Raw genomic sequence first — 23742 nt, forward strand, 5'->3', positions numbered from 1 at the left:
TACAGAAATCCAGAGATTAGCATCCCGTTCTCTCCTACACACATTTTGTTTTTTCAACTCTATCTTTTCAGTTTGTTTCATCTGCAGGGACACTGCAGCTTTGCTTAGAGTGAACAAGACTGGATGAATGAGATTTATTTCCACAGTAAATTGCTACAGAACGCCTTTCTGCTCTTAACTGTCACCCCTTTCTAATAAATTCTAGTTTTGCAGCTACTGTGCATACTCAGTATGCTGCTGAAACTGTCCCAGCTTCGGTGCCAGCATTTCAACTGTTTCAGCCCAATGGAGGGGACAAAACAAGTGCTGACAAAAAAGAGATTTTGCAAAATAAGCAGTAGTGCAGATTTAATACAAGATCATGGGTAAGGAGTCCTATAACTGCTGTTGCTATTTTAAGGATAGCTTTTTATAAACAACTTGGTAGCACCAATCTGAGTTGCTAGGTTTTTGTTTTGTTGGTGTGGAGTTTCTAACATTTTTTAACAACTGAAATACTCAATGTCTTGAATTCTGACAGTAAAATCAATCCCATCTTTCCAAACTTGCATAAAGAATATTACTGTTAATACAGATTGCACACGTCTACCTTCCCTCAAAATACAGCGCAGTATTCCTTACCTATTTGGTCCTCTGGAATCAGCGATTCAATTGGGGGATCAAGTTCAGAGCTTTGGGACAAATAGTTCTTAACTTGGGTCATGAACTGCCGAACTGTCTGTAGCATATCTGTGCTGGAAACGTGGCACTCCTTGTTTTCCTGGAGAAAGCTGATATAGTCCTGCACCAGGCATCCAAAGTAAGTGCGTTTGTCCCGGGACATCTCTGCAATCTTCTTAATCATTCTCTTTTCAGGGGTCATGAAGGAACTGAAAACTCCACTAACTTTCCGTAGCTGGGATTTCACAATCTTGGGGAGAACAAACGAACTGTTTCTTTTCTTCTTGGGCTTCAATGGAGGTGCCATGCTTTCTTGGTCACTTTCCCCCTCAAAATCCTCCAGGCTGCTGTTAGTGTCCCCCTCGTAGCCAAACAGCGGCATGCTCCGATCAAAGTCCAGCGAGTCAGAGGAGGAGGTAGAAATGCTCATGTCGCTCAGCCTCTGCCTGCCTCCATTCCAGGGTACGTGTGACTCAGAGCTGCTAACTGCAGTCTTCTTGGAAGCTGTTGGAGCTGGCTGGGGTGGGGGGGTTTCGCCTACAACGTCAGCAGCCGCGGGCACACGGGCAGAATTGCAGGCAGGTTGAATTGCGGCCGCGGGCTTTGAGCTGCCGCCCTCCACCTCTGCACAAACAGCCTGCTTCTTCAGCCGAGGAGGCGGAATAGGGGTTGGTTTACTCTGCAGCAAATCCAAGTCTCTCTCTTTCTTATGGTTGACTGTTTCTGGCACGCTCGTCTGCTTTATAGTCCTGGAAAGCTGTGGGCTCATGAGGACGCTATTAATAGAAGGAGGTGGTGGCCGGGGTGGGGGGGAGCGAGGCCTCTCGGTGCCATTCACGTCCTGAGATTTCAGGCTCTGCCTTTTCAGACTTCCAGTGACATCCTGGCTGTGCACTTTTAAGAAGAGTGGATTAATGAAACACAGCGCTCCGTTGGTCTGGCTGCACTCCAGCTCCAAGGGCGTTCTGGTTCGTATAGAATGCACTCCATTTATAAGGCAGAGCTGACGCGAGTCTTTGCAAGCGCTGTCTGAAGGCCCAGGCTTACGGGGAGGTGAAGCATCTGAGGGGCTGCTGTTAGCTGGAGAGCTCCAGAAATCTGAAAAATCAGCATTGCATCAGTGTAAGAATGCAGGATAGCACGCAGATGGCTTTCAGAACATTCAGCTCTACACAACCAGCTTCACGTAGTAAGAAATTCAGACAAGCTTTTATTAATGCAAGGAAAAAAAATCCCAGTGAATCCCTGAAAGCGTTACCAGATGTAACTGCACGCTGTACTCACACGTATCGTAAGAAATGGAGAACTTCAAATCAGAGCACAGAATTAGGCTTAAAAATGAGCTGAGCACCAAAGAAAGGAACGGATAATGTAACACAGCAACCCTTATAAATTTGAGGCTAAAATGAGCATGATCTCATTACTAGCATCTCAGTCAGGAGTGATCCTCAGCTGGTATTAATAAATCCACTCCATTAAAGACAACAGAACTGAGCTGATCAACTCCAGCTGCCACTTAAAATAACTCAACAAAGACTTTAGTTTGGTTTCCTCTTAAAACAAACAAAACTACAAATGCTCACATTCAGCTGCACTGGGTGCACACAGTCTTCAGCCACACAGAACAACTGCTCGTGTCCCTTTAAGAGAGCTGGCCTGTAGCCCCGTGTTTGCAATGGTGACACAGTTTGTCTGAGGTTTCAGACACTCAGCAGCACATAATTAGACCGAACGTGCCATCCCACACCAGCACAGTGTGGAAAACCTGTGCTAAACCAGCAAATTTCAGCCGCTGCCTCTTGTCCCAGCAAAGCATCAGCAGCATTTTTGTGAAACTGAGTCAACAGTAAAGCCCAGTTTGTCAAATACAAAGACTGAAAACCAGACAAGCCCTCAGGAATAACCACCACACCAAAACAAGTGAAGAACAGCAGAGGCAGGCTTTGCTCAAGTTCGCCAGTCTTGGCAAGGCCCCTTCTCCTGGAGTTTCAAGATACCTTACATTGACTGTTGAGCAAACACGGGCTGAAGGGCATGAATACCCATGGTAGGTCCATGCCTGACAGCTGTACCTTACCTATGGGCAGAAGATAGGGCACAGCCCCTGGCACAAGTCGCAGCCAGAGAACATATGTGAGGAATTTATTTTTTTTGTCCTTACAGAGTCATACAGCATCCCTGTTTTTTTTTTTTTTGTCCTGGCACCATGACTCTGCATCCTGCCTGCAGCACATCTACCATGTGAGCCGTTACAAACATGTACCATGTAAATAAACATTGCTGCAGGTGAAACAGCAGGAGAGGCCAAAAGAATCTGAAGCATGAAAGACTTCTGACAGGAGCAGGATGTTTTCTTCTGTGCCTGCTTGTTGCTTAAGAAAGCTCACTGTTAATAGGAAGGGCCCCTGAGAGGTTTTTTTTTTTTTAGCATCTCTTGGGTCCGCAGTATCACTGAGCTCACTTTTGTTTGCTGCTTTGTATGCGGACACCAAGAAAACCATCAGAAACTTAACTCTGCTGCTCGGCATCTGCTCACAGAAACCTCAAACTTAACCTGGTATGTAGCAGATAATGCATTCCAAATACAGCCTCCACAGAGTTAGAGGCTAATCCAATCTCCTCCTCCTTATTCAAAGGCATTAGCTTAAAGAAACAACACACAAGACACAGACAAATGGTTCAACAGGAAGTAAACCATGGTGCTTTCAAGCAGAGAGAACAAAGAGTGTGGTTAGTCTGGACAGCTTTTTCAACATCATCATTCTCCTCCATGGAAATACTCAGATGCTCCTTGAGGGCCTCCAGGTGTCACTGGGAGACCGTCTCCATTGCTCTGCATCTCAGTCAGACCATTTTTTTCCAAGTGTTTACCTAATCAGCAGTTAAATGTTAGTCTGTGGGCCCACTAAAATTCCACTCTTTCATTTGATCGCCTCACTTTGCAAACAAGAAGTGCAGAAGACAGTTTCTTCTCTAAAACAACTCCTGATCGTCAGCCAATACAGCAAAATGCAAAGCAATGCAACTCTCTCCTGTGTATGGCTTCTCTGCGAGCCAAATAGTCCTAGAGAGCCTTGTGATAACACCATGATTTACTGAGGGTCCACTTCTAAATTAAAGATGACTCAAAAGTCTACCAGGACAGAAGACTGCCCTGGCTAACCCTCCCTTCCTGCCAAAGGAAATGAGGCCATTCAGCACTTTGCAGGAGTTGCTCAGTGATTCATTCGGGCTGCGCCCATGTTTCAAATCCTGCCAACCTTTGTATCTGCTGTAATGCTCAAATGTAATGCTCAACGTTTTTACACTGAGCCTTTAACTGGATGCAGCAATCGTGCTCTTTCAGCCAAACTAACGTGCATGGATATGTTCTGTAGATGTTATGTATACACCCCTCCTTTTATTCATAGGCTACAGCATGAAGCCACGGATGTTGAAATTGCCCTCCTAAAATAAATAATCACGTGTCAATCTGAACAGAGCCGCTTATTAATAGTGAATCTCAGTTCCTAGACTATTCCATCAGCTGCAGCAAATTATCCAGCTAGTGCCTGCTATGTGAGCTTGCAGCCAACACTCACCCTCAGAGGACAAGCTGCATCAAATGTTTGCCTGAGGAATTTCTAGACTTGCTTTGCAGCAGCTTAAGGGGCTACACAGAGGAGAGAGTGAAGGAAGAAAGGAAACAGCACTAACAGAAACACGAATATCACAGAGATTAAAGAAGGAAGGAAGAACACCAAGGTAACTGCTTGGCAAGTATGTGTGGTTTAGCCATCCCAGTAAGAGAAGCTGCTTTTCCAAATGAAATTTGGATCATCACTGACAAACATGAACCGTTTACAGACAGCTTATTTCCTGAAGCTTATAGTGATGCTACAGGGAACGACATCTGTGTAGATGACTACTTACTCAGTCCAAGCTGAGCAATCTCTTCAAGTTCAGCTTCTGTCTTTGCTGCAGCAATAGCATGAGGCAACTTCAGGGTGAATGGAAGGACATCCCTGTTGTGCAACATCAAAGTAAATACGGTTTTCACAACAACATCCAAAGTTTTATAAGACTTTGTTTTCAACACAGGCTGAGATCCAGTTCCTACTTCCTTCTTAAGCTATAGAAGGTAATAAAAGCCTTAAACAAACACTGCATGGTGAAAATTTTATCAGTGCCAGGATTCCTTCACACTGAAAACCAGTGTGAAGTGCAAATGAGTTTCAAGTTCCCAGTACTCCTCTGGGGCTCGTTTCCACAGACCCACCCTATATTTTCTCCTGCTGCATCAGAATCTCTTACATCTCATCCTTTACAAGTATGCCAGTGAGATGCAAAATGCTATCAGCCTTAATGTTATCTTTTGAATACACTGTTAACTGATCACCAACTTGAATTCCAGTTCTCAGATTAAAAATCTAAATGAATATTTTGGCACCTACCCTAAACACTTCCAAGCTAGGATGTACCGGTCCTACTCTGCTCTAGGCTGAAAACAGATCTTACAAAAGAAAGCCTTAATCATTTCTCACACTCAGTTTCTCAAAGGGAGACGCATGAACGGTGAAAAATAACACAAGCCAGATCTAGTGTAGAAAGCTTTTTTAAGGGATAGAACTACTTAGCCACATGTACACTGTGAGTACCAACAGCATACCTCTTGCCCACCTCACAGGTACTAACACATCCTCAAGCAACAGCACCTGCTAAACCAGTAGTATAAGTACCTATACATAATTAAGAGTAAATGACAGCAAATAGATTCCCATGGAACATAAAACTATCTTACCTACTAATACAGTAGAAAGCAATGAGCCTGAATAAATCAGCAAAACTTATTCCAGACCCCTCTAAGGAAAACGCTGCAAAGAAAGTAACAACAGGTAAAGAATCACAAATCCATTGTTTCTTAGAAAAGCTTAAATAAGTGCATCTCTATTTCTCCCCCTAGAATCAGCAAGTTTACACCATTAAACTCAATACTACATGGCTAATAAAGAACAACTGTTTGAAAGAGTTCGTGTCGCAGCTACAGGTAGTTTCAGAGATAATGAACAGTCTTGGTGATGGGTTTCTGCACTCCAGACATGTGGTCTAACTCCTGGGAATCAGATCTAGTGTTATTAGAACTGCACACATTTTTAGAAAATAAAAAAAATTTAACAACTGAGGCTTCCCATGTTTACTAATGTGCTTAAATCTCATTGATTCCACTGAGAAATCTCACCCAAGAACTAAAAGGTATCAAGGAGAAGCTCCTACATTGACACAGTCCAAATCTTCTACCTCTGCATGTGGCTGAGACCAAGGCACTGAAGGAAGATCATTTACTAAATACAACAGTGCCAGAAGACAGGTTCCTTATTTGGTCTTATTTGGACCAAATGCTGGTTTTAAGGAGCTTCAGACAACTTCTATGAAGGGCTGAATGTGAAGTCTGATTCTTCAGCCCATCTGCATGGCAGAAAAGCCAAATGAGGAGTAAATCTCTTATGCAGGTGCACACACAGTTCCAGTTCCAGTTCTGCAGGCAGAGGAATTCTTTTGAAATTCATCTCTCAAGGAAAGTACTTCCTGTGCTGCAGAAGCTTAAGACATTCAGACTGAAATCAGGCAAAGCTCCTGGCTTGGTGGAAAAAGACAGAAGTCATGCAGAACCTTTGGTTATGCCAGCAATGCCTCCTGGTGATCAGCAGCACTGCAATTTTGTCAGTACTCCATGCTGCAAGATCCCAAAGCAAGGTTCACCAGTGTCACTGGCCCTGCATGTGGCAGGGGGGGGTTGGAGCTTCATGATCTTTCAGGTCCCTTCCAACCCTGGCCATTCTGTGAATATGAAGTCTGCATGCACACGAACCAGAGCAAAGTCAGGTACTCATCTTTTACCTAACTGCTACACTGAAGGACTGGCCAAGCTGGCTATTGATGCATTCAGGTAAAGGGATTTCAAGAGATGCACTAACAGATGCAGGTAGTCAACAGGCAGATGATCTTGGCAGGGGAGTAAAGGATGTTAAGAGGAGATGTGTGTTCAGATGCCAGACTGTGGTGAAAATCTCAACCAGGAATAGTGAGTAAAAACCATCAGTATATACTTCCCCCTTGTGGTAAAACTATGTTCCTGAATGATTACAATATGCATTTGCTAGAGGGTAGGAAATTAGTATAACAAGCCTGGGGACACAGCCATAGATCACACAGATTAAATACACCCGTACTACAGCCAGCCACGCTGCTTTCCACATGTGTTAAGTCACTTCTGTGAAAGAGTCAGCAGTTAATTACCCCTCGTTACCAATTAGGCCCCAAATCAGCAATGCCATGATAGAAATACTCCATTTTGTTGGCAGAAATGCAGAGCTAACTGGGGCAATTATTTTGAAAAATAGCATTGTGTAGCTGAGAATTTACTCTATCAACCAGTTTTATTATGCTCTTATTAGCTGTTGTAGTTTATGTGAAAGTCAAAAGGAGGCATTACTTTTGGAGTGACCTATGCATGAATCTGAGTATTTTCTGCTGTGGGTTTCAGCAATTCAGACTACTCTTGGCTCATGCTGGGAGACAAATAGATGAAAATTCTTTAAAACTTACTGTATGTGCTTTCTTTTATTGCAAATTCCTTCAGGCAGGGCCCACAGTCGCCTGGCAGACGCAGAGATATGACCTTCTTCAGCAGTTTTGAAGATTTCCTAACCAAAAATATCTGTTGTAGAGAAAGGAAAGAGATAAAATTTTAGCTTCAACACAGGTGCCTTAATAGAGACAGATACTGAGGACAAAAGAAACTATAATAATCTCATGATCACTGACACACTTCACAATACACCTCAGAATTTAATTCAATTCAGCACAGGAATCTACCAGATCCAACAGGTTGGTGAGAAACAGCAGTCAATTGTTTAGAAAAGCATTTCATCTCACTGTAACACAGATACATGACATCAAGTTTATGATGCCCTTTTATGAGCTCTCTAGATCAACACAAAGCAACTCCCAGCTTTGAGTCAAACTGCAGAATCTGGGGGACACTGATGGAGTCCTGCTGTGTCACAGCAGCCTATTCATGCAATTCTCTTGCAACAGGATAGCAGGTCACCAGCCTTAGCAAACCTGGGAGGACCTGGTTTCCATTACAGCATCCTGACAGGCACTAGTCAAGGACAAAATCTTTGTTCTTGCTCCCTCCATATGGTGGAAATGCATCTGTTACAATGCTGTTTAGCAAGGTGCAACTCCAGAGCTCTAATTGTAGCAGTCTATGCTCTCTCAGCTGCAGAGAACCTTTAACTATTCTCAAGGCCAAACTCGTCCAGCTGCCAACCACTCAGGAAGCTTTTGCTTGGCTTATACGCACACACAGAAGCAGCTCTGTGAGTGTTGGTTTTGTGGGGGATATTTTGGTGTTGCTCGTTTTAATGCAGTGTGCGAATGTGCATTTACTTGCCTGTGCACGTTAGTTTTGTTTTACAACAAGCAGCTGTATCAATAAAATGCAATGATCTTCCTACCCCAGGAGGCTGTGCACGCAGAATTTCTGTGGCTTCAGCATCGTTCAGACCAAGCTGGAGCCACACAGGGTGAGTATGGAGGAGCTTGTCCAATATGCTCAGCTTGTTAGATAGGCTATCATATCCAGAGTCCCGAGGACAGCCTTTCACATCCTTTTTCTCTGGAGAGACATTATCCATGTTCTTTACTAGACTGTGAAGAAACAAAGTTATATGTTGGTTATAAGCAATCCCTCAGTTCAGCAAACACAGATCAACAAAACTAACAGCACTGCTGGCAGCCTAGATAGTTATTTCTTCTATTTAGAACTCACGTTATTAGTACACATATTCTCTTACCTGTATGATTTCTCTCTTTCATTTACCCCCCAGTTTAAGAGCTAAGTGTAAGGTAAGCTCTAGCATTATTCTATGAGCTTGTCAAAGTTCAGCAATCACTTTGAATGGATATGTGTGCCTATGTAAACCACCCCCTGCTTCTCCAGCACAGATAAGCTTCTCTAAGGCACAGCTTCACTGATGCACAATGGCAGATCTTTTTTCTTCTGCAGTCTATGCTCTAACTTCTCAACATATTTACATCTTTGCAAACAGAAATCCTCCTCTCACAACTCAGAACTGCGCCTCTCACAATAGGCAAGGAATCAGATAGTTGTACTCTTAATTCATTTGGCTCTGGATTGACTCCTCTGCAAAGAATGAAAGCAAAAGAAAAGCTAAACCAAGTGTGACTGGGGCAAACTATGGTTATTTATTTTTTTATTAGTGGCAAGTTAGTTAAAAATACCTCTAAATGAAGCAATGAAGGTGACAGGTGCTAGTTTTGAATAAAAAATCCAAGAAAACAGAGTACTGCAGGAGCTCCTTTTGCTACCCCAAGTTTCTCCATCACTTGTGCATAATACAACACCCAGTACATCTGCATGTGTCACTTGCTCTAATTTTTGAGTTCAGAAGTACATCCTGCCATCCGTCCAGGTCTAGAAATCACTGCAGAGCAGTTAATCCAGTAGCAACAGTCCTGATGCTGATATTATAGCACAGGTAAGAGCTAAGCAAATCAGATACGAGTCAGAAAAAATATCAGGTGCAGAGGGTGTGTTCTTCTGCCATCACAGGGCCCTGAACAGCAGAGGGCAATGCAACTGCATCTCCCTGCGGCAAACTGAAGCTCTTCCAGACTGTTTCAGACAGGCAGGAAACACATGCCAGCTACTGTAACCAGAGCAAGTGCAGAAGAGGCTTCACAAACACAATAGTGCTGAATTATAAAAAAACAAACCAAACAAACAAGGATGACAACAACAACAAAAACCCAATAACTTCAAGTCCTGTCCTGGCTTTTCTAGCACTTGTAATCATCTTACAGCGTCTATGGACAAGGCTACAAAGGAAAACAAATAGCATGGAGAGCTGCTTGATCTTTCTTTGACTGCATGAGAACATTCAACATTTCATTACCTGGATCACTTATCATCTATGCACCTTCTCCCTTCCTTTTGTCTTCATTACTGTTTGCTCACTTATGGTAACACCTTCTGGATTTGCAAGGCATCTAAAATGCAGACACCTTCCCTCCCTAAGCACCAAAAAGCTGCCAATAATGCCTGTCAGGGACACACAACATACAGAAATATTGTGTGCAGAAGGGAATTAGTGTTTACATGTTACGACAAGGCACTGAAACTACCACAATAGTAGTTCTAGGTTCTGCTTTCGACCACAGTCCCAGCAGAACCCAGCACCACAGCACATGAAACTCCACGAAAGCCAACCCATGAACCGTAGCAGTGCTTTCAGGAGCAGGACCTCCAGGAAATACAGGGCAGAAACTTTCCACTCACCTTCAGAACGGGTTACAGCCAGCAATGCTACAAACCAAAGATAGCTATGGCAAAATGAGTTATGCACAGACTCTGGCTGTGAGTTTAACTGCCCAAGGGGTGGAAACTAAACACGTTGCAGAGAGAATCTCTATGAGAGGGAAACAACTTCGCCTACGAAAAAGAACTGCATCACATGCAGAGGAAGGTGCAAAACTGGTATCAGTTACAAGGCCAGGTGCTCCTTGCTACCAGTCAGAGTTTGCAGACATACCCTGGTCACAGTGGTCCTCCTCCACACGGGTGGCTTAACGTTGTCAAACACAGCCAAAGCTCTACAGATCCAAATTACAATTTGAACAAAGGTTGCCAGGTTGTTTGGAACCCGTGGTTACTGAGGTGCACAGCCCTTCCCTTGTGCTCCCATGGAGAAGCACAGTGCATGAACTCGTCATCTCTTTGAGTGCAACATTATTTAGGACTGGGATTTGTGCATTACTTCTCTGGAAACAGCAGTATGGAAAGAAGAACCATATGAACGCCTCATGATCACCTGATTCACTGAAGCGTACAGAATAAGAAGTTGCTGTGACCTTTTTGCACCAGTACAACATCCTATGTTGTGCAGCCATCACATTGCTGGTGGAGGTGGTGGGGGTGTTCTGTGTTCGCCTGGTTTCATGCTAACTCCCAGAAACAGGCAGCAAAAAGGATAAAGAACTGACTGAATCCTAGGATTAGGATCATCTCCCTCATGCCCACAGGGCTGTAACATACATCTTCATCACATATCTACAAAGCAAGTACCCCTTTTCAGCCCTGCCTGAGATCTTCCTTTGGTCTGTATCTCTGTGCCTTGTTTGGGTTTTAACCCAAGCTTTCACCTATAGGTGAAACCTATAAATAGGTTTCTCCTCTTTAGTGTGGGGCCCCTCCAGACTTTCTGCACTGACAGACACTAGAAGAGAGTTCTCCCTCTTTGGGAGTACACTCACAGTGAAGGTGCTTACATGTACATCCCACCAGGATGACCAACACTGTTTCATGGCTTCGTAGCGTTGCATTTAAGCAGCTCTACAATTTACCTTCACTCTCCCTATGAAAGGTGGGATAACTTACCTGCACTTCTGCAAGCGTGAGAAAAGTTGAGGGAAGGATTCAGATGACCACATCTGCTTCCTCACTCTGAAGGAAGCTGGTTATCAGCACAACCTTGTGTTTAGCAAGTCATGATCATCAGCTGACTTGAAAGGATTTGCGCATAGTGAGGAGAGTGGTGAGGGTCAAAGACTGGGCTGGATACAGTAATAAAGATAATGATTTACACTTGTTCAGCAGTGCAGCTTAACAAGCATTGCTGCCAGCTCTGCCAAGGTGGAAAGGTTTGCACAACACAGCCTCCAGGTTCATTACTGTCCCATCCCACTGTTACTCGGCAGTGAAGAATATTTTGCCTGTTTCCATCACAGTCACCAGGGCAAAGAGAACAGCAGTAGACACAGATGAAGAGAAGCTTCCTAAAACTGCAAAGGGAACCTTGGATCAGCTCCAGTAAAGGCTCCCCACAGTTAACACAGTGTGACTCCTGACTGCAAGCATCTGAACTTCTGTAAATCCTGCAGTCTAACAGGGTTTAATTTCACCAGCCAACTCACAGCAAACATTAGGTGGGAGATGGCACTAAACCTCTCAAGATTATCTCCCATGCCTCAGTAACTGGATTGTCACATTCTTCAGCTTTCCATTACAGCTGAAGGGATGGGATACAGCTGCTGAGGAATAGGTTGCCAAATACCTACACACCTGTTAATGATAGCAACACCAATACCTGTCAGCACTGAAAGGAGACCAACACAGAGCTACCAAGATGAGCAAGGGACTGCAGCATCTCTCCTGTGAGGAGACGCTGAGAGAGCTGGGACTTTATCATAGAAAAAAGGAGGCTCAGGAGATCTCAATAACATCCATATAGATGCAAACATCCATATAGTTATAATCCATAATCCATATAGATGCAAAAGGGAGAGTGCAGTGAAGATGGAGCCAGGCTCTGCTCGGTGGTGCCTAATTGCAGCAGGAGGCAATGGGTACAAACAGGAACACAGGAGGCTCTCAATATTGCTTTTTCTCAGCATTACTTGTGCCACAGGCTTCAAAAGAGGAGGCATCTCCAAAGTATCACCAGGAGGGTCCTACCTCAGGAAGTCACCACACAGCTATACAGATCACTGAAGCTGCAGACGTGAGGCTTCATGGACTTCTTTGTACACTTATTCCTCTGAACACAACCAAGACATCCCACAGACCTGGCTTTCCAGAGCTGTTCCCGTTGTGTGCAGATACAGGCAAAGGTAAAAAACCAAGCAAGAATAACACACATTCCTTCTGGGTCTAATTTCTCTAGATCCAAACGCAAAATCCAGATACCAACTTCTGAATTGCAGCTTACACAATAATAAAAGCATCTTACATCAATTATAAAGTTATAAAATAACTACAAAGTTATAATAGCAAATGTGGTTTTCAATAAACACTCTGGAAAGCATTGCATGAAATGACTGCAATTTGGTAGTAACTCACAACCAGAAGTCATCGGCTGTTATATAATTTGCACCTACTTTTTCCTTCTGCAGAAGCTCACAGCTCAGATTTATGTAGTAACATAAAAAATGATCTCAATTAATTTATGCAGATCTTATATTTTGTTACCTTAAACAGCTAACAGAAAATGATTTTTTAAAGTTTGTTCACTCTTTGACTTCTGTTTCAATAGGAAACTTAATTCAATTACGTCTTCATGGAAAGCTCACTATTCACTTTCTGAGGTTAGCTTTACTAGCATTTTTAATCAAAACACATTATGCACTCAAGACAATAGCTTTCATCAGAGAAATCTGTTAAAAATTATTAGCAAAACAGGAGAATGTAGTTGACTGTTTCCAGCTAAGTGCTTTCAGCAAGATTTTAGAGATAATGAATCTTAGTCTTTCATGCTTATGGTGCATTCAAGGATACAAGCAGCTTTAAAACTGAAAATCAGCTAATCATCATTGAAATTAATTAGCTGAATTCGCTGAAATGAAGAAAGCATCCTTTCTGCCTCTGTAAAAGAACCACACTGTCAAAAGCTTTAGAACTTGAATAATGTGCAACCAAGGCCACAGGGAAGGACTTCAATTACCACAGCTGTCTGTTCTTCACCACTCAGGCAACACAGGTGCTGCTCAATGTTTTAGGTAACATGAATAATTTAAATGTAATGCAGTAAGGTTTTCAGCACATTTCAACAGCATTTACAGAAATAGAAAAAAAGTTTAAAAACCTATGGATGTAATTCTAAATAACCAACCCTTATCCACTTTGTGGAGCAAAGCTCACCAGGCTCCGGAGCAGACTCTGCAGCCCAGAAAACAGAACACTCACACCATTAATTTCCTCTTGCAACTAATATTTGAACAGTAAGTTAGAAAACAAAAAAAGAATTTATCTTAATACAATGGTTGAAACATTCTCTGGATAACAATTTATCTGTCATTAACCATCAGGAATAACAAAAGCAAACTGTTAGGGTCCCACTACACCCACTTAAACCTTCAGGTTTACATCAAATTTCCACAGTCCCACCTACAGCTGTTTCAAACAGATGAAATTAATATCTGCATTGCAAGTTGAATCTCCAATTATTTTAAAGCTTACAAAAATGCACTGACTTATCTAAAAAAAAAAAAATAAAACAAAGCCATGAAAGATGCATATAAACAAGCTAAAATCCATATCCCACAGAAGTGTCAGCTTGTGGCAGTCTATTTTACTTAATAACCAGAGAACACAAATAAATCACATCATTGTGAGTTGAATCTTCACAAATCCATCTGGAGCAATGGCCATTGTTGATCTGTACAATGTGAAAGCAAAGCTCCTTGCCACAACAAAATGGGAGCAACATCAGTAGCTTCCTCTTTTGGCCATTCATCTGCATGGCAGGCTTGCCACAAGAAAGCAGAAGTGAAGCTCAGCTGATTTATTAAAGATATTAAGGCAAACACAGGTCAATTCAATCTTCAGGCATTCCTTCTGCACAAAGGCAAATTCCGTTAATGAACAGCAAGGTAAACTCCGCCCTTTGTTTCCAGGACGGAAAGTGCTAGGAAGGAGAGCGCTAGGATATAAGGCACCCAAGAGAACAGCACAACGAAAACATTCCTGTCACAGCACACCGTCAAGAACTACGAGAATAAGCATTTTAATCACCTTCGCAAATCTGCGGGCTCATCTTCCACCGTGACATCGGTCTGAACCATCTCCTGTTTCAGTTCTCCGATTTCTGAGGCAATCGTGTCAATGAGCTAGAAAGGGACACAAACAGTACGACGTCAAGCAAGTGGAAGAGGCGTGGAAAAGAAGCCCGGGGAAGCTTAGTCACCGCAGATTACAAACTTTTTGTTTTTTAAATCACATCCTATTTAAACTTCCCCTAGCAAAGGAAAAAGGGCTGGAAACAATCATTCTTGAAGGAAGTATAATTCCTGTTTTTTTGCCTGTATAAAACTTTCCAGGCTGGTCAGTCTTGTTTGCTTTCTTTTTTCTTTAAAGCATTTTAGATCTGTAGCCTTCACAATCACAATAGTAAGTCATCTGACCAATTGTAGCAGTAATTGAAAGCAATTTGATTTCTCAGATAAATAAAAAACATTCACAAGAGTTCCAACCATGAGTTATTCCAGATGAAATGCTAAGCCAGCATTACAGTATTTTGGCAGGTGAAAAGTAACAATGCCACAAGCAAATGAGAGCTGCTTTCCACATTAGGCATTGGATTGAACTTGAACAGGGGACTTAATTAAAAGAGAACTACATCATAACACTTCAGTGCAGATGGAACACAATCCTATGGAACACAAAACTCATTTTGAAGTGGGCTAAATTAGCACTAAGGCTGCATATTGAGAACTGTAGCACTGGCTGACCAGACGTCTGGGAGGTGTTCAGTGGGAACACAGCAGAAATCAACTGTGAAGTTCACAAGGCTTGCTGTCTCGGATGTTCTTTGCAGGAACTGCATCAGGCCTGCCTGACAGGCAGCACACTAATGTACATAAACACTCTGGCAGATGGAGCAAATCCAGCTTTCCAACCCAGCTAAAACAGCCATATTCTCATCACCGAAAAGACCCAGGCATCCCAGCCACATGAGGCAGCTCCATACAGCAGCATTTTCAAAGACTTGTCACTATTAAGCAAAACCTCAGAAATTCATGTCCTTCTTCAGTTTACAGCTTTAGTCCTACTGATCTTCCAGCTGCTGCCCCTCAAACAGCCTGACTGACCTGAGCTGTGCCCTCCTGCCCATGAGGAGCAGCAGCCAGAGGAACCTGATCTGTGCCCACAGGTCGGGCCTCACCACAGCGTTCTGCTCCATCCACAAATTCAGCTCAACAGTAACTTAATTCAACATGGAGAAGCAGATTAGAAGTCCAAAAAGACAGAAGAAATATGTTTCTTTTCCAAGCTGTGATTAGTAGTAGAAGAACCAGCTCTACGAGGTCTAAATCTTTCAGGTGCAACCTGCTGCAGTCTCTTGTTGTAGTAATCATTCTGGAAGGGACCTTAAAGTGCAACCAGTTCCTACTTGGAAAGGGCCTCAAAACCCCCCCAGCCCAACCCCTGCCATGGGCTGGCTGCCCCCCACCAGCTCAGGCTGCCCAGAGCCCATCCAACCTGGCCTTGGGCACCTCCAGGGATGGGGCACCACAGCTCTGGGCAGCAATGACAGGGCTTCACTGCCCTCCGAGTAAAGAATTGCCTCCTAAATAACCAAAATCTTCCCTCTTTTAGTTTAAAACTATTCCCCCCCTCCTATCATTTTCTACTTATGTAAAAAGCTGCTTCCCCTCCTGCTTATAAGGTCTCCTCAAGTACAGGAAGGCAGCAATGAGGTCTCCCCAGAGCCTTCCCTTCTCCAGACTGAACAAGCCCACCTCCCTCAGCCTTTCTTCATATGAGAGGTGCTGCAGCCCTCTGAGCATCTTTGTGACCCTCCGCTGGGCCCTCTCCAGCAGCTTTGCATCTTGTGTTCTTGCTATTAACTACACATAATGATACATCAGCACCTGACAGGTTATTCCTATCAAATACCACAAGGTAAATGATTATATGACCTAATTTCTTGTGTGATGAGCGTTGTATAGAGGAGCTTTTCCTTCTACAAAATGCAGCAAGGATCCTATGTGTAACAGTATTAGAACCAACCCTGAGAAAACTGGCAGTTCTGCTATCTTTTTAGCAGAAGGACCAGAACATTTAAACTCAATAAGCAGATCGCTCTGTTCACAAAGATTACAACTCCTGTTTTGCTGAAAATAATGGGAAAATCCATCTTCAACAGAATTAAAATCAAGACCAAAGATGGCAGCTTCCAAAAGTTGTGTAAAACAACATATAAGGACAGATCCTGAAGTAATGCTTCCTATTTCATTATGCTGGCTCACAACATCAGCAGAGAATGCTGGTGGGATGGCAGTAGAGGCTGAACCTTCCCACCAATATCCCATTACATTCTGTTGCTGCGTGACAGATGGCAGCAGAAGAGCAGCCTGACAGAATGGCACCTGACATAGAAGTGTGTATGGAGCAAAAATCTATCACTGCAATCCTACACGTGGGAAAAAATGGCACCACTGACTGTCAATTATAGTTGCTGAACATTGATGGAGACCAACCAGCGGATGTAAGCACAGTGAGGTGGTGGGTGGTGCATTTCAGAAGTGGTGGCAGTGGGTCACTTCCACTGGTGCAGGCTTTCATCAGCACAGCACGTAGGCTCCTGTTCATAACTGGTGAAAATGTACAGCTGATGGTGGTGACTATGTTCAAAAGTAGTGTTTTGTAGCTGAGAATCTGCTCTATCAAAGTTATTGTGCTCTTTATATCTGTTGTAGCTTCCACGGAAATAAATAGGAGTGATCCATGTGGATAAGACCCAAGCCTTAAATATCTGCCTGCAACAGATCTCTTCAGAACTCTGACATAAATACTACCTTGCTTTGCTACAGAAGGAAGAGACTTTTTATAAAAGGAAATGCATTTAAAGCATGATATCAGTTCAGGTGGTAAACAAACAATTAAGCAGAACTAAAGTCAAGCAGAACTTGAATAATATGCTAACTAGCTACTCTGGTGTCTAATTTTTTTCCTTTTTTATTACTGACAAAGCACTGTTCTCTAAGTTGAAAAGAAACAGTACTATCACTGTAAACCCAAACAATGACTCAGACAGCATGAGTTCTCATAGTATCACAGTAAGATATTCCCTAACCAAACCCATCCTAAACATTAGATTGCCACAAATACCCATGCACTAACTGTTTACGTTCCTAAAATCCATGAATGAAATAACGACATGCAAACATCTTAAAACCACAATGTTTCCTTTCATAAAGCATCAAGCAATGCTTATTGTCAGCTGATTCTTCATTCAGCAAGACTGATCCCAGCTTTTAGAAACTGGCAGCAGTGACAATGTAATTCCCATATACAGACCACAAACATAACTCACCACAGCTTTTCAGTCTTCTTTCAGCAGAACAAATACATCTCAATTTTACATCCTCCAAGATGCCTCGTGAACAGCAAAAATCAGAGCATGCTCTGAACTGCAATATATCCCTTAGAAGCAATGCACTCTTGAGGTGCTACAGTCTAAAGATGACACACGTTACTGTTTTGCATCTCAGAAAGCATAGGCTGACCAGAATGAGAAACAGAGTAGGTCCTTTCTTGGGAGCCTAGCATTGCTACTCATTCAACTCCTGAAGAGTCTCCCAGTTTGAAGACCGAACCACCACAGCAAACCAAATTCTTGTTGCCTGCATTGAAGTGTAAATAAGCTTGTAAACAGCATTAACAAAGCCGCTGTCCTTCTTAAAGCACATTAAAGGAGCTAAGAAAGCCACTGCAGAATGCTTCCAAGCTCCACGCCCTACAACAGCTAAGGAGCAAAAGGTAACATCAGTGTTTCTATTCTGGGAAGAGAGCATGGGCTGAAGGCAGCACAGGGCAACATCCGAAGGACCAACGAGCCCTAGCACTCACCTCCTTCCTGCCAGCGTCTCATTTTTCATTTTCCCTGTATCCTCTTGGCATGTCATCTTTTACTTCCTGTTTTGCTAAGCAGAGCACAGCAGCCCTCCAACAAGCACCCAGTGTAATGAGGTGGCCAAGCGCCAGCAATGAGCCAAAAAGGGAATGCTATTTCTGGACTCCTCTGTAGCTCTATATACAACTACACGTTCTGCCACGCGGCTGCCATTTTGGCTATTTTGCACAGGGAAGTATTAATTTCCAAACCACTGACACTATTCACCACCTTATTTATCTCTACCAAAGTGTCAACTGATAGTTGATTTGGGGGGAGAAAAGCTTCAGCGCTGTAAAACTTGTGATGCTGGCTCAGTTCAGCTTGACAAGTGGATACAGTTTTGATGAGAAGGAAGTCAGTAAAAAGGATACTTGTCAGAGATATGTTCTGTCCCTTGCTTTACCACAGACTGTCTGTGGCCATTAGCAAGCTTTTCAGGCCCAGAATTGCCCAGCTTATCTCCATCTCCACCTCCCTTCTACAACCCTCTGTTGCAGCCTTCATCAATTGCAAGTATTAGGTATAAAGACTTGGGAGAATTTACACTATAAACACACAGTCACTCTGTAAAATGGGGATATTGCTTTCCTGGTGTACTAACAGCTGAGGGGATGACTGTGGAAAAAAACACAAGATGGCTGGAAGCTACAAGAAGTGGAATTATTTCAGAACCAAATAGAAGAGGAAAGCTGGGAGTTTCTCCACTGGTTGATGCCAGTGACCAGGTCTTCTAAACACAGATGCACAAAGTTCATAGTCACAAAATAGCTGGGGTTGGAAGGGACCCTTCAGATCATCTAGTTCCAAGCCTATTGCTGTAGGCAGGGCTGCCTCCCACTAAACCAGGTTGCTCACAGCCCCATCCAGCCTGACCTTGATTAAACTGAAAAATCTGATGTGCCAAGTGCTTTCTTCCCTCACTCACCTGACTGCAGCAAATGTACACATTTTCATAATTTTACATGCACAAGAGAGGAAAAGGAGGACAAGGCAATATAACTGTACACACACAGTCAGACACATACACTGGTTATAATGCCTGCCTGCCTTCCCAACTCCACATCAGAGGTTTAGAACAGTGATCAAATAATGCAGGTTCCCAGAGATGATGAGAGATCTGAAAAGGTAGCTCTGAGGCAGCTTTTATTCTTATTACTCTCATTTTTATTCTCGTTTTATTCTCATTATTGCCTTACCAGGCTGTCTTCAGGAAAATTTAGGCCAGCTTTAGCTTCTCAATTGACACTGTTTGTCACGGCCTTTCAGCAGCCTGGCATCTTCTCATTGATCTGGTATATTGCTTTCCCAATATTCTGAGTAACTACACACATGGTGAACAGGAGGAACACAAAATAGCTATTCCAGCATCTGTTTTCAAACCCAGAGTTACTTACACATGCAGGTATCAATGCACTACACAAAATTTTTGAGGATTTGCTTACAGTCCTACTGACATCATCATTCCTTCAGCACATGCTTAAGTGACAACCTAAAAACATTCCTCCTAGCTGAGACCATTTCTTGCTGTGATTTGGAAATACAACTGCTCACTGAAAAATCACTCAGCAAAATACTGAGAAGCAGCTCCTGTCCCCAGATGACTCCTGTTTCTTGCTGACTGCACAGAACTGAGTGAGCTAAACAGGAAAACACACTCTTGTTGCAGTGTTTCTCATTGGTTTCCCAAAGATTGGCCTGGTGAAGTTGACTTAAGATAAGGAAAACATGGATCAAACAAAACAAACGTTTTGATGCACATGAGTCATCACAACAGGACTACGAAGGCACTAGCACAGCAGTGGCCTTGCACAGTGCAATCTGTGGTGACTACAGCTCTTTGTGCTGAGGGCACTGGCCAACACAACTATGTGGTTCCCCTGTTCCTGTTGAGTACTGCTGATTTTACTCTATTTGCCAGAACTGGCCCCAACCATTAGTTTGGTTCAAGCAGCAAAAGAAAGGCACTTCTGCCTCAGAGGAACACAGGGAATGGAAAGAGCAACCCCTGAAATGGGGGGAACACAACCAGTGAGGAGAACACAGGGCACTGGGAGCAAAAGGCAGTGGGGGACTTAAGAACAAACAGCAATATGGCAACAGCTTCCCACTACTTAAAGCTCTGGCTGTTCATCACATTTGTTGAAACACTAGAAGGAATGCAGTATGCCTTAATTTAGGCTGACACTATAGCACATATCAGCACCTTTCCATGGAAGCTACAAGCAGGCAACACACATTCTACAGAGATCAACTGTGACAAGCGAATTCAGTGCTCAGGAGCACCTGTAGCTTTTTGATAGAGCCAAAAGCAAGCAGCTAACCTTTGGTCAGTAAGGCAGCCAGTGTGACCCTGCCATCATGCAAACAGGAAAATTCTAGTGCAGAACGCATGAGTTCAAATGTGTTGTATTTAACCCTGATCCCAAGCCACTGGGTGAACCATTATTCTCCTCATTGTATCAGAAAAATATGCACGTTTTCCTAGGTAACAGCAGGACACTGCCAGCATGCTTCCAATACACTGCAAAGTTTGGATAGCATCCTCCCTGACCTGCTCTCCTGGAGTACATGATCTTCAGCTGTATCCACACAGTGCATGTGAAAGTTTTGTTAACTATACAGAAGATCAACTAAGACTTTTTTCTGGAAGGAAATCTTACCTACAGCCTCCTCTGCAACTAAATCCTGCATTGCCACCAGACCTCCCATATTATATATACATAAAACAGTTTATCATGGAGTTTTCAAGGTCCCATTTTCCAGCAGTAACAAGATTAAAAACAAGATATTAACACCTAGAGGAAAAACACGTTTCTGAAGAGCTTCAGAGAGCATCTGAATGATGGATTCTGCTTCAATGGAGGATTCTACTTTCCTAAGCACCACCTCATATTCAGAGAGGCTATGCCCATGCTCTGATGTTTCTCTGGGGCACTGGGAAAGGAGTGTGTATATCCCACCCATTCTTTCCTTTCTGGGCAACTTTATAAGTTCCCAGGCTTTATCTCTATTCTGCAATGGAAAGGAACTGGAGGGAGACAGAAGGGCTCTTCCCTGAAACTTTCTCACTGGAATATATTGCAGTAGGCATGCTGTAAGCCATGACACCTCAAAACAGTTTCCAGAACACTGAAACAATACATGCATTTATTTCTGTTTTCTCTCTATTGATACAGTGTCAAGGCCAGAACAGAACTAACTCACAGTGCCTGCGTCACACAGGAAAACCAGGCTGAGTCTCTTAAGAGAGGAAGGATCAGATTCCCTTTAAGTATGTAGGCACCTGAAGACCACGACGTGTTACTGGATTTTTGAGAGTACAGTGGTGAGCTAGTTGCCAGTTCACTGCAAACAAGATGCACTTCAGCTTTAAAAAACAGAACAGCAACAACTGAAAAACACGCTGAGAATGCAAAGGTTGCATTTTTGTCAACGTTCAGACTAGACACAAGGAACCTCACTGATTTTTTCTTACAATTAAATAGGCTGTGAAATGAAACTGCTTTTCATTGCAATCCTGGAAATCAAACTACACGTATGTTGCTTACAAAAGCTCTAATAATTTCATGCTTGTGCATAACTAAGCTTACGTTCTCAGTATCTAACAAAGAACGCAAGCTATTCTACACCAAATATTCAGCACATAGGAAAATACCACATACATGAAATAACTGGGTGGTACTCCAACCACAGAGAGTACCTGTAAGAAGAGATCCTCAGTGAAATGCTTCCTATTTTACAGAAGAGGCTCACTACGTATCACTGATTGTACTGCACAATATGCAGCACTAGTTTCACATAAAGCCAAGTGTTTTACATTCTCTATTGGTCTGTTAAGTTAAAAATCTCAGAGAGAGAAGAACAGTGTAAACTAAATTAAGTTCTGTCAGGAAAAATGATATTTGTTTTTATTTTATTGATCGAAGAGACGAACACATTTTACTGCAACCTTATTGCTTCCAACCCAACGCACCTCCTCCTACTGGCATAAATTCAATATCCTATTTACCTTAAAGAAACTTCCTCTTTTGTCCCGGCAATGAGCTTTCATCGTCAAAGACGACATCGTCCCTGGGAAGACTCCAGTGAATGCCTTGAACTCCTAGAAGTAGAGACATTTTTAATGGTTAGTCCAGTCTGAAGGAAATTCCTTCCTATGCCACAGAAAGGATCACAGCAAACCTTCTGCCAAAACCCTTTCTGTCAATAACACTGCCAGGACCCCTATATATCCTTTTCGTCTCTTATAGTTCCATGGATTGCTTCAAAAAGAGCTGTTTGAAGCTTCATGTTTCTTTCCTCTCTTCACAGCTGATCCTGTAGTTCTGAATAGACTGTAATGTGCTCACTAAAGAAGAATGCTAAAACATAACTATTGCTTTGTTTGTTTGCTCGACCTCAGCCTGAAGCACAAACAGAACAAGATAATAGACGTGAGTACAATCCACTCTCGAGTATTAAAGTATTAGCAGGGCTGGAAAGAACGAAATTATCACCTAACAGAGAGAAAAGACATTACCGTAAGTTAGAACACCCCCAAAACCCTGCCTGAGGTTATTAAAATGCAATTAAATCCTCTTAGAGTTCTGCCCAAAACAGAACCTGAAGGTGCAGCTAGGAATAAGCAGTTTTTCCATCATAGAATGAGACAAAGAATCATAGAATGGCCTGGGTTGAAAAGGAGCACAGTGCTCATCTGGTTCCAACCCCCTGCTATGTGCAGGTCACCAACCAGCAGCCCAGGCTGCCCAGAGCCACATCCAGCCTGGCCTTGAATGCCTGCAGGGATGGGGCATCCACAGCCTCCTTGGGCAACCTGTGCCAGTGCCTCACCACCCTCTGGGTGAAAAACTTCCTCCTAAAAGGAGATAAATATCATTTACACTGAATGAACGGTTTAATATCCTGAAGAACACTGTAATATGTAACCAGACCATACACACACAGTCAGAAATATCCGGATAACCTCCACTCAATTTGGAGAGTTTCTCTCAAATCACAACTAATTCACATCAGTAACAAGTAAACAAACTTGCCAATAAAATACGAGACAAGTTGCACATTTATGAAATCTTTCTACAATTTTCAACAGTGAGCTCATAATGGCATTTAAACATCCTGCTCTTACCCATACTCACTTTCCATGCTGAAGTTAGTCACTCAATGACAACACCAAAATCAACTTCACAGATAAGAGGATAGTGGGTACAGATTTCAAACAAGCTATACTATCACAGAATCACAGGTTGGAAGCAACTTGAAGAGATCATCAGTCTAAATCCCTGCTAAAGAAGATACCCTACAATAGGTCACAAAGGTAGGCATACAGATGGCTCTTGAATATCTCCATAGAAGGAGACTCCACCACCCCTCTGGGCAGCCTGTTCCAGTGCTCTGTCACCCCTATTGTAAAGAAGTTCCTCTGTAAATTAGTATGGAATTCCCTATGTTCAAGTTTTAGGCCAATACTCCTTGTCCTGTCACTACACACCACCGAAAAGAGCCTGGCCTCATCCATTTGCTCATCCATTATAAGCAACACCATATAGCTGCATTTGCAAATATATTCTCAATCATTAGTCAACTCCCATTTGCAAGAAATTACCCCTTCGTAAGTTTT

At 42.9% G+C, this 23742-nt stretch overlaps 1 protein-coding gene across 3 annotated transcripts in view; it reads right to left on the reverse strand.

Annotated features, from left to right (window-relative positions):
- Positions 1-23742, reverse strand: part of RIN2 (Ras and Rab interactor 2) — a 59490-nt gene that overhangs the window by 13949 nt on the left and 21799 nt on the right. For 2 of the 3 annotated variants that reach the window (XM_042830276.1, XM_042830291.1), the window contains 7 exons: positions 22132-22224; positions 14237-14331; positions 8163-8355; positions 7246-7357; positions 5441-5513; positions 4573-4664; positions 622-1758 (listed from right to left, as the gene is read on the reverse strand). In XM_042830276.1, coding sequence (XP_042686210.1) covers positions 622-1758; positions 4573-4664; positions 5441-5513; positions 7246-7357; positions 8163-8355; positions 14237-14331; positions 22132-22188 — 1759 coding nt within the window. In that variant the 5' untranslated portion in view covers positions 22189-22224. The remainder of the gene's footprint in view (positions 1-621; positions 1759-4572; positions 4665-5440; positions 5514-7245; positions 7358-8162; positions 8356-14236; positions 14332-22131; positions 22225-23742) is intronic. The other variant, XM_042830284.1, reaches the window with a different exon arrangement.

This window comes from Centrocercus urophasianus, unplaced genomic scaffold (genome assembly GCF_019232065.1).
Source record: "Centrocercus urophasianus isolate 14NV4802_14NV808 unplaced genomic scaffold, USGS_Curo_1.0 seq_10, whole genome shotgun sequence".
In the NCBI taxonomy this organism is placed as follows: domain Eukaryota; kingdom Metazoa; phylum Chordata; class Aves; order Galliformes; family Phasianidae; genus Centrocercus; species Centrocercus urophasianus.